We start from the raw sequence: 12,481 nt of genomic DNA on the forward strand, positions 1-12,481 counted from the left end.
AGAGAGAAGCCTGCGCGCGCAACATCGCCTTCTTCTTCTACACACCGACGAGCGGCGAGTCAGTGTTGAAATGTATACTTTTTCCATAATGTGAGCACTGACCACATCTCGTTTCAGATCTGGGATCACTGGAACGAGTTTGGGCAAGATTTGGCAATTAAAAAGAAGTCAGCAACAAAAAGTAAGTATAGAAGTAATAATTCATAAACCTTCTTCTGACATTTATAAAATAATTAGATTTACAAAGTGAATATTCAAGAATGTAGAATAAAACTTCTCTCTTCAGAATTCTTATTTTCAGGTTACCGTCATGATAACATTTCTTATTTGACACTACAACTTTTTCTCATTGATCAGTTAATTTTTAGTGCTAAAGCCAGTTTCACTCAATTCTTTTTTCATCCTTGAAATTTCAAGCTTCCAATTTCTCAAATTTACTAAACCTTTCCTTTTCAAATTTCCGACGAATACATTGGCTTCTTAAATTGTTCTGAAAATTTTGCAAATGAAAATATTCACTGATATTTATGTATCTTTTTATAATTATACGTGATTGCAAACTCTTTGTCTCTACATGTTTACAAAGTTGATCAGGATTTTTATGATAGGTCATGTCTAGGTTCACTGAAATACGTGAGCTTGGAAAATGTTTTTATTTTTTTTATTTTGTTCAAGTAAACATAAAAGATCAAAGTACTATACCAAATGATATGATAATCAATTTTCTAAATATTCCCTGACATTTTTCTGGACTTCTTTATAAATTATTTTCTATAATATATTTTACATTTTTACATTTTAATGGACGGTAATGAATAATACGATAAATCAATAAATCTGAAACAGTTAATAGCTCATCAAATAAGAATAATCAATTTAATTGCATAAATTTTTATTTATTTTCAGTTGCACTTTATTTTTAGACTTAGCATGGCGCGTCGAGAGTTAATATTTTTTTAATGTTTTTTTTTCTTTTCAAAACAACAAAAAGCGTAATTTTGCATTATTTTGCTCAACAGAAGAGGCTCTAAACATAATGTAAAATAAAAATCGATGGTATCCTTCATGGCGAAAGAGTGATAAATTTAAAGAATATTGTTCGCTATAATTGGGACTGCATTTTATTAGGTAGCAGATGACCCTTCACAATTTGCCACTCGTAATACGGAAAAGGAGCAGGTGATGGATTATGATTTTTCAAATTCTGATAATATGAAGGAGAAAGGAACTTTTCAGGAATATTCTCAGGAAACTTCTCAGGAAAATTTGAGCACTGAACTGGATTTTTCAAGCAGTCAGAAGGATTCAATAAACGAAGAGCACTGTATGGTAGGCAACATTTTGTATGAACTTAATAATATTCAATTACAAAAGTTAGCTCGTTTAATCGAAAAACCAGGCAATAGTCCGAAAATTGTACTTTTTATTTTTTTGTAACAGCTCCACCTATTTGTAACTTTTGAGAAGAAATTTAATATAAATAAGAAATCTCATGTCTTATTTGATAATACAATTTTTTATTGTACATCTACAAAATTATTATATTCGAAAATAGAATATGCTACCGCGAGTAGTAAATTTCGTTTTTTCAACTTACAGAATGATCTATAAAAATCAATTTAACTTTTTGAAATTTGACTTCTTACAAAGTGAACAATTTATGATTTAGTAAAACTTCATAAATAATTTTTTTTCTGAATCCATCTAAATTGCATATTTTTGAAATTAACTAGAATAAAGTACCACGATCCACAATGCAGATTCTTTATTTTAAATTTAAATAAAGATTTTCCTTGTATTAGAAATATTTTCAAAAGTTTCACCTGTTTTTTTGATTGCCTTTTTCCAAAAATTTGTGAACTAAAAAAAAGAATTTCATTTTTTAATTAATTTCTGTAGATATAATAAAAAATTTTTATAATTAGTCTATTTCAAATTTAAACCTTCGATAGTGAAGAATCTCTGAGTTATTAAATGTAAATATGAGTTTTCAAATATTACCAGTTTTCTATTGCACATTTGAAAACTGCAAATACCTACAATTTAACAATATTTTACTGTAGACAAAAACTTACAAATTCTCAAACTGAAATGTTTACAGCTTTTATTTTGAATTGTAGTAGTGTAATTTCAAGGTACGAATGCTAATAAAGTATTGTACGTATTTGAAGAAAAAATAATATTCTTAAACAATTTAATTTCACAGCCCCAATTTCAAAATTGTTGTATTTTTAAATTCAATGAAAATTAGAAAAACTTATAGTATTTAACAATTAGTCAAAAGGTAGCAAACATTTTTTATTATAACAGATTAAGCATGAAATTGTTCGATTATCCGAAAAATTCAGAAAAGAATAACAATATTTACAACTGATATTTAAGAAATGTTGAATTGACCCAAACACAGTAAGTTCTAGAATTTAAACAATTCTTAAAAGCCACCAAAAACAAACTTTCATCAGTACGGCCAATCGATGCGTTATTTTTAGTAGATGTTAATTTTTTTAATATAGATTCCTTTTAGTATTTCATTAGCATAAAAACAAAAGAAAACTAGGGAATTGTGTTTTTTTATTTTCAGAATTTAACCGTTAAACCATTTTCTGGTTTATATTCTTTTATACCTCTGGATATAACTTGAATCGGTTTCATCAGCTATTCAATACAAATTTTTGATTTTGTAATATTAGATTAAAAGGTGTGTTCAAAAAGTAAGGTGAGTTTTCAATTTTCGCGGGCTACGTGCGTTCAAGTTTTAAATTTTTTGTTTTGTTGTCTTGGTACACTCGTCACGATCATATGTTCACAGTTTTGATTATATAGCTCGTGCGTTAAGTCTTGTGTGAAAAATGGAATCCAGTGCTCTAAAACTCTTGAAATGTTGACAGTTGCATACGGTGAGTCTACTCTGAGTAAGAAAAATGTGTATAAGTGGTACAAGTTGTTCCAAGAAGGCCGAGAGGATGTTGAAGGCGAACCTCGCCCTGGACGTCCCAGCACGTCAACAACAGATGAAAACGTTCAAGCAGTGGAAGAAATGGTGTTGACAAATCGCCGAATTACCATCAGAGAAGTTGCTGAAGATGTTGGCATATCGGTTGGCTCATGCCATGCTATGTTTTCGGACGTTTTGGGCATGAGACGTGTCTCAGCGAAATTTGTTCCAAAACTGCTTAATTTTGATCAAAAGATCCATCGCATAACCATCGCTCAGCACCACAGTCATGTCTCAGCCTCCATATTCACCGGATTTGGCCCCCAGTGACTTTTTTCTTTTCCCAAAACTGAAGAGACCCATGAAAGGGCATCGATTTTCAACGATTGAGGAGATAAAACCTGCATTGCTGAAAGAACTCAAGGCTATACCACAAAATGATTATCAGAAGTGCTTCGATGATTGGAAAAAGCTTTGGCACAAGTGTATTATATCTGAGGGGGATTACTTTGAAGGGTACAACATAAATATTGAGGAATAAATGAATATTTTTTTAAAAAACCATAAAGTCACCTTATTTTTTGAACACACCTCGTATTTCTAGAAATTTTAAATTAAAAAATTTTTGAATTATTTATTTTCCAAATATAAACAAATTTTAATAAAAGATTGAAAAAATATTACTGTTGCTAACTGGAATTTATCATTTCCGAAAACTGGTTTCGAAAATGTTTATAACTATGAATTAAAAATGGATGATATAAATTTTGGAATATTTCATGTTTTTAAACTTAGAAAATAAAATTCCATGGATGCAAACTTGCGTCTGTATTTTATTTGAACCGGTTTTTAAAGAAATTTGATGAATAAATGTAATTTAGTTTATATTCGTTTAATCTCAAATGATTTCAACATACTTAAATTTATTTTTATGATCTATAAACATTAAAAAAAAAATTGAAAAAAATGAAATTAATATTATTCTAAGGGATTTCAACTGTTGCAATGAATATGAAAACATTTGACCAGTTTAAAAAGATTTTGAATATTTTCAGTTATTTTAACAAATTGCACATAATTTCAAGAGATTTCATTTTAGAAGTTTTTAGAACTCTTAATTTTCACAAATGCGTTATTATCGTTTTTTAAATGTTTTCTTTTTAATAGTGTAAAATAAAAGTCAATTGACCTCAACAAATTCGATTTGCGCGTGTGCGTTTTCTTCTAGTTTAAAATACTTAAGGTGCTCAAACTTTAAATATTTTTTATTTGAGTTTAGGAACCCTATGTAATGTGATTTCTAATATACGTTGACAGTATTAATTGTAGCAAAGATGAAATAACAAGTCTTCGACATAAATATTTAATTATACTTACAAGTATCAATATTTCATAATTAATATAGGAGCTTTTCAAACAAGAAATATTCTTAATTAATACCACGATTTAAAAAATACGAAACTTTTTTATTTAAAAAATGTAATATATGTTTTGGAAGTTTTTATATCGCCGTAAATGCATTTTCAACGACTTCAGTATATCCAATTTAACGAAATTCATTCTTTATTGTTATAAATACAAATAGTTTATTACTTCAAGACTATACAATTTTTAATTCCTCATTGAAAACTGTAATTTCGTGGGGCATTATGAGGTATTTATGAAAAATTGAAAACTAATTCACTTTACTTAAAGTGAGCTTATTTACACTACTACATTTTTCGCTCTGGTCGCAAAAGCTGTTACGATCGACAGAAAAAAAAGAAGCGACGCATCGGTTGTACCGACGCGCCGGTTGTAAATTCAGCTTAACAGTCAAAAACGTCATCGACTCATAAGTCAATCTGAAAAGTGTAACGAATTTGTAAATATTCACGTGTGTATTTACGCAACTTTTCTTCTTTTATTTCTCAGTCTAAGATTTGTTATTTCTCATAATAGTGCTGGTCAAACATTTGTAGTAAAATAATACTTTAAACAATTTACCTCGCTATTATATAAAATCGAATAATATTACACTTTACTTAATAAGGGACAAATTATTAAAAATATTATGGTTCAGTCCTATTTGAAACTGGATGGAATAATATTATTAATTGTTTCGTCTGGAATCTGAATGACTCTTATATAAAAAATTCGTACCGCATTTTTGGAAAATAAAGGAATATATTATATTTAATTTCAATATCCATTTGTTCTTGTTGAAAATATTAGATTTTTATTATCTTTCTGCTTGAATTATCAAAGGGTAATTAAAAACGAGACTCAGGGTAAGTGTGATAGCTACTTGTGCGTTTTATGTTTACATTGGTTAATACAAAATTCGGTCAACATTTGCTTGTTATTTGAAAGGATTAATGAATTGAAAGTTGACAATTTTTTAAATATCACTCTGATCTTCACATCTAACTTAACAGAACCTAACGAAATTTTGATTAACGCAACACAACTTAACTTAAGTGTTCCTTTTGTAACACAATAAAATTCATTTCATTGTACTACATGTGGTTAAAAATTTAGACGCACATTACTCATTTGAAGAAACTTAGAACTACAAGTAGAATTGACCCCATTTCAATTAACCTGACAATGTTTGTAGCAATTAAAATGTAGAACTGTAACTTAAATATGCAAATGAATAAGAGTTTTATTCAAAAATTTTTTTCTCTCTGCTTTTCTTAGACACAGGCGAATAATGCTAGCAATAAGCGGTTACGAAATTTCAGACATTTAGGTCAGGTTTTGTTAGCTTAGGATAGGTTTAACCTCTATGTAGGTTAAGCCGAAGCTGAATGAAACGGTACCGCAAACACAACTGGACAGCACAATCAGTTTAATTGTGTTTCGTGAGGTTAGGTTAGGTTAAGCTAGGTTAGATTTATTTCTAGGTTAGGCTCGAGTTGACCCATTCGATGTAGCACACATTTGCTACAGGGAAAATATGCTTGCAGAGCCTTACGTGTAGTTAAATAAATTTCTGTTAATTCAGGTTAGGTGAGGTCAGGTTCTGTTGGGTAAAGTTATGTTAAATAAGTCGATATCAGGCAAGGGTTGATCCTTCACAGTTGTCGACATGTTTTTGAAGTGAAAATTAGCATCACTGGCATTATTTTGAAATTTATTTGCCTCAGTGCATGATTTTTCGTCATTTTTTGAGGTTATGGCTCAACCATGACGTGATGGATGATTTTTGATACCGAATTTGAATGCAGCGCCCCAAAATCCATGGAAATACGTGTGTCTTGTTAGCAGATCCGCACACTTTTTTTGTGTAGCTGTGTAATGATCAATTTGAATATCTCCCATGATTTTTAAAATAATTTGCAATTGTTTAAATGAATTTGAATTATTTTAACAATAATTTATTCCCAAAAATGTAAAAAATAATCATATTTTCTTATTGAAATGTAATTGTTTGTCATTTTTTGTAGTAGTAAATTCTTCTAATAACATTATGTAATGACTTAGAGTCAATTTAAATTTTTTTAAATTGAGCCAGAGTTATCAAATTTCTTTTTAAATTAGCATCCTGTGCTACGTTTTGCTAAATAATTACATAATTTTAATATATTTCTTCTAATTTTCAACAAATTTCTATTTGTCCAAACAATTTTCATTTTCTCAAGCAGTAATTTTTCGATAGCTAAAAAAATTTAATAAAATAGAAGACATACAATTATGTTTCTGACTGTACAGTGTATGGGAAGATTACGTTAGCCATTTTTTAATTGTTAAGAGAAATATTATCTGTTTAAATAATTACTTTTCCAAAAATACTTTTAAAATCGTCATTAATTGTATGTGTTCTATTGTATTTCATTTTCTTAGTTACCAAAAAATAGCATATTAAGCAAATAAAAATTGTTTAAACACATAAAAATTTGTTGAAGATTACAAGAAATGTATCAAAATTATATATTTATTCAGCAAACAGCAGCATCGGATACCAATATGAAAAAAGTAGATATCTCTGGCTTAATTTTTGGAAATTTTGAAAATAAACAATAAATAATTGTTTAAATAATTACATAATGGTTTTTGAAAAATTTACTATTCCAAACAATAACAAAATATTGTATTTCAAACAAAAAATACGATGATTTTTTTACATTTTTAGGAATAAATAAATTTATTCAAAAATTAAAAATTGTTTAAAAAATCATGTTTAATATTCAAGTTGTCTATTGGTAATTATTTGTTTGAACAAGATGACCGAAATTGCTCAAAATTAACGATAATACGTAAAAATGTATTTATTTTTGTGTCATATTTGGGGCGCTGTGGGGAGGGTGAGGGTGGGATCGAAATGAAAGTTATTAGTATGGTTTTATTTCTTAGACACTCCTCTTCAAAATCGAAAAAGTTTGGCACGTTCCGATGAAACCATGAAACATGAGATCAATTTTTCGAAAATTCCAAATTTCCCTATGTTAATTAAATGGGATTTTGCATTTTTGGACCACTCTAGTGGTACTATGTCTAGAGCAAGGGAGGCGTGACAAACAGCAGAGAAGATCGGAGTCTATACGCGATAAAGTCCAGAGTATGAAGGATTTTTTCAAAAATTTTCAGAATGAAAACGAAGTATGCCATCATGTAGTATTCATGCCCTGGGATGAAACCTTAAATGTTTGCAGGCAAAAATATGTGGTCAGAGCGAATTGCGCAGTGCTCAAAGTTGATGAAATCATGTTTTTGGGAGATTGCGATGAAGGTGTTGATTTGCGAATAGAAGTTTGATTATTAATTGAAGGTGTTATAAAGATCTATAATTTGGTTTGTTTAAATTCAAAAATTTCTGAATTATTTATTTTCCAAATATAAACAAATTTTAATAAAAGATTGAAAAAACATTACTGTTGCTAACTGGAATTTATCATTTCCGAAAACTCGTTTTGAAAATGTTTATAACTATGAATTAAAAATGGATGATATAAATTTTGGAATATTTCATGCTTGATGAATATTTTAGGATGAGGATTTTAGCATTAGGATTTTTTACTTCCGTCTGGCAGATTCTGGGACTGAAATTTAATTCGCGTAGTTCAAAATATAAGAATGGGAAATAGATAATGAAAGAATGGACATATCGAGATTTAAAAAAAAATTGTAGGTAACTTTTTGCACTGATTACTAATTTGGTATTAACAGGTCAAAAAAGCACGTCTGATGCTTTAACGGTAAGTGCATTTTTTATAGTTTCAATAATTGTACAATTGCTGAAATGATTTTGGTAACATTATTGAATAAACTTCAATATAACAAAATACAGGGTCCAGCACTCTCCACCTCCATTTTACTTCCAGAAAATATTTTCAACTTAAAATCATTTTCAATTTGTAATTTTCCATTTACTGTAACTCCGATTGTTTAAGATGACAATTACAAAATTTATTCTATTTGTTTACGATACAAAAACGTACTTATCTTTTGCAGACATTTTGAACGTACTTAAAACTCCAAAATCAATTAGCGGCTGAGCGTGAGTGACACTATATGACTCCCTAGTATTAAGATTTATTCACTCTTATGGCTTTGCGACCGGCTAAGAAAAAGTTAACTCTACCGAATCAACAGTAAATTTCTCAGTAACAAATACACGGAGAATATTTGTGTGTTAAATTTTACATAACTTAGTTCGGTAAACGGGGGACATTACGGTATTTCATTAAAATTTCACATTCAGACATGTAAAATGAAATAGGATAATATTTCATATGAAAATATCAATTATCATTATAAATTTATTATAATTATTCATTCAGTAAGAAATAATACAACTCGACAATAAAGATCACCTGACTGTTAAAAAACATGAGATGTCGATTACCTACCAGTTAGGCAAAATGATTCGAACTGTTAATTACAGTTTCAATAAAAGAAAACAAAGTCTACCAATCTATATGTGAATTCTACTTCCCAGTCATGTAAAATTTCGTGCGTCAGCAAAAAAAATTCTCGCTACAACCAGATTCTGTGGAAGATCATCCAATTACTACACACATTCTTACATACTTTGTCTTACACAATTACATTAAATTACAACACATTACATATGATATAGTCGCACGCTTTTAATGATATAAACGCTTTCCAAACTCGAAAACGCTGCGACGGGTTTCGAACAACCTACTCTAAGTTTAACGCGTTCGATCGCTAACAACTAGACCTCACGGGTAACTTAACACTTAGAATATCGAGAAAAAAAATCTCGGCTAAAAAGTTAAAGTGCGAGTACGTCAGAGTCATCCGAAAAATATCTGGCCCCCGTTCATCGAAATTTCTTATTTTAATATTTCATTAATAAAGGGGCTTATAAATTTAGAGGAAGTAAATAAAAACATTGGATAATTTTTCTGTTAATAATTTGGTTCATCTTAAAACCCTGAATTATTTAATTTTCAATATTTTAAATTTGTGAAAGAATGAACATGAAAAACTTACAAATTAAATTAATATACAATCTATTAAATTAAATTAGATTAGAATTTAATGAATAAAATCAAACATGTAAAACGAATCCATGTACACGGAGAAAAATGGATGTTTAAATGTAGATATTCAAAGGGTAAAATTGAACCACCCAACATCCAGATGTTCATACCAAACATCTACTATCTTTTTGATATGTTAGGGGTAAAAGTATTTTTATGCTACACTAAAACACATTCAGATGTTAAAATCGCCCGAGATCATGTGCATTGCGCATTAAAATCTCTTAACTAAATTTGTCGGTTCTATATTTGCGATATCACAATTGCAGAATATTACAATTTTGGAACATTTCCAAAGAATACAAATTAATGCTATCCTTAATTAAAATTGGATAACGACTTCTGTCTGTATACACAAGATAAGTATGATCCAAAATTGCAGGTTATATCATTATATTTACATGAACACATTTGACAAAATGCTTATAAATTTAAAATCAAATTTAAGTTCTAATAACCTAAAATAGATAGAATCTTAACTGTACATTATATATCATTCGTTTTCCGCTTACTTTTCGCGTTTTTATTTTTCATTTTGCATTGAGAATATTACACATAACCTCAACTTGACTGTATGTATCATCTGATCGACATTTTACACCCTTTATAGGTTTTTCGCGCATCCAAGGACATTAAAGTTTAAGTCTCATTACACAAATAAGTTACCAATTAATTCCTTGAATTAATAGAAATAAGTAAACTCCTCAAATATTTACAGCCCTTATTTGACATAACCATAAATGTAATATCTCAGATATTTCAGTTCAAACATCCAGATTGTTGTCCTATAGTTAAACATAAAATATGGTAACACTGAAAATCTGAATCATACGTTTGAACATCCATTTATTCATCCAATATTCAAATACATACAGTGTATTTGAATATTTTTTGAACACCTACAATATTAATCGAAACTTAAAAATGTTAAAGTTTGTACGGGGGACTTGGCTTTAAACTTCACCCCTGGCAATGCTGACGCCCCTAGCTATTCTTATTTTACCATACTGTTGTGCAATTTCTCTCATAATAGTAAAAAACTCTAAAAAATTCTGCAATATTTACTTTCTTTTAAGTGAATCGTTAATATCACACGAAAATAAACTTTATATCATTCATTTAATAAAATTTTACATTACTTTGCGTTGTTTTATGATATACTGGTATGAAAATAATGCAATCCTTATATGAATCATTACATGTCCGAATATTCACTTTTGGACTTGAGATTTTACATAACTAGTTATTATTTTTATCTCAAATTTTGCATATACTTTGAGCCTAAAAAAAGACAAATTTTCAGACTTTTTTTGCAAATTAATACCTTGATGGCAATCTTCCAAAAACATGATTTAGCCAAATTTGAACACTGCGCAATGCGCTCTGACCACTTATTTTTACCTGGAAACATATAGTATAAGCCTTCATCCCAGGCATAATCACTACATAATGGTATGATTCACGCACCCCTGCCTTTTTACGTTCAATGTGACTGGATATACGTTCAAGGCCACAATAATCAAAGTATCAGTTTGTAATTGCGCATCACACTTATCCGCAACAATAACTCTGACTTACAAAGTATCAACGCATTTTGGGAATAATTGTCGGTGTTTATACTACTTCAGAGTTCCGCATTCTTTTCAAAGTTAAAAATAAGGTCCTGTATACAAATTTCTTAGGGTACCGTTTTCAGGAAAATAAACAAAAACACACATAAAAACTTAATTATACTTAAATTTAAAAAAGAGAAATTAAGAAAATTACCGAGATGCAAACTTTCAACAAATTCATTTTTTCTGAAAAAATTAAAAACATTTGGTGCCTTAAAAATTTAAAAAGAATTTTTCTTAAAGATCGATTTAATTCGAAATCACGTAAGTACGTTTAAAAATCATATATAATAAATCGAGCTTCAAAAAAGTTTTTTCCTAATTTCTAAAATATCGGATGATTGCCGTCAAGCATTTATGATACCGAACTCAACGTTACATCGTAGCTATCGGGATTAGGTGTTCGACTTATAAGCCTGCGGTGCGTGCGTTCGATTCTCGGCGCTTGCGGATATGTTAATAAACTACGTTTGTTTTGGATTATTAGTAATAAGTGTTCTCTAGTTAAATTTAACAATAAGTTCAGGTTTAGAATAACGTGCGGAGTATAGTTAATAATCGAATGTCAGTAAAAATACGAGAAAACGGAGAACTGTTTGTCAGAGGCTACAGTAAGGTGTAAAATCCTTTAGATTAAACTTTTGCAAAGAAAATGTATTTTACAATGGGATTAATATTTTCCTTCTTTGAATCAAACATTTCTGATAATGGAATATGGCAATGTGCTGGTTAAACTTTAATAATACTGCAACCATAGCATCACACTTCAGAATTTAAAGCATGATCAATTTTTTAACAATTTCATAATATTTTATTTGAATCAATAAAATAAGAAACCATAGCATATCCTTTTGAATAATAGTGTGTGAGGGACTATCTAGATTCTATAAAGACCCTATTAATAGGCCCTCATTGGGTTACCTACTGATGACCTCTCTAGCTGAGCGTGACGCTTTCGCTTGCGCCCTCGGTAGACTGCCACTTTAGGGCCTCGATAGAAAATAGGAAATCTAGACAGGGCCTTTTAAGAACCAATTTATAATTTCTACCCGCGATAGGGAGTTTGTTAAAAGTGTAAATACAGCTGACATACATCGGTACGCCACTGTAACTTTCAACACTGATGACGCACCGTTATTCAAAAGCTTCACTTATTCTATATGGCCCATATACTTGATGGTGAACGAATTACCTTACCATGTTAGAACCAAAGAATTAATTATAGTGGGTCTTTGGTTTGTAAAGAATAAGCCCATCAAGAATACTAGGCAGTCTGATAAGTCCCTGAAAAATGAAACGCGGAGACGTTTTTTTGGCCAAAGTCGGTTTTATTTTTTAACATACTTTCCTTTTAGGTCGATACAGCGAGTCCAACGATTTTCTAACTTTTTGATACCGTCCGAAAAGTACTCGATCGGAAGGTCTCCAAAATACGCCTC

General features: G+C 29.7%; 1 protein-coding gene across 1 annotated transcript in view; it reads left to right on the top strand.

Moving 5' to 3' along the window:
• Window positions 1-96: 96 nt before the first annotated feature.
• The window catches only part of LOC117174603 (putative sodium-coupled neutral amino acid transporter 11), a 341,087-nt gene continuing 328,702 nt past the window's right edge, over window positions 97-12,481 (top strand). Inside the window, exons 1-2 of the mRNA XM_033363835.1 lie at window positions 97-181; window positions 1,129-1,329. Coding sequence (XP_033219726.1) covers window positions 1,183-1,329 — 147 coding nt within the window. The 5' untranslated portion in view covers window positions 97-181; window positions 1,129-1,182. The remainder of the gene's footprint in view (window positions 182-1,128; window positions 1,330-12,481) is intronic.

Source organism: Belonocnema kinseyi, chromosome 6, assembly GCF_010883055.1.
Source record: "Belonocnema kinseyi isolate 2016_QV_RU_SX_M_011 chromosome 6, B_treatae_v1, whole genome shotgun sequence".
NCBI classification, from domain to species: domain Eukaryota; kingdom Metazoa; phylum Arthropoda; class Insecta; order Hymenoptera; family Cynipidae; genus Belonocnema; species Belonocnema kinseyi.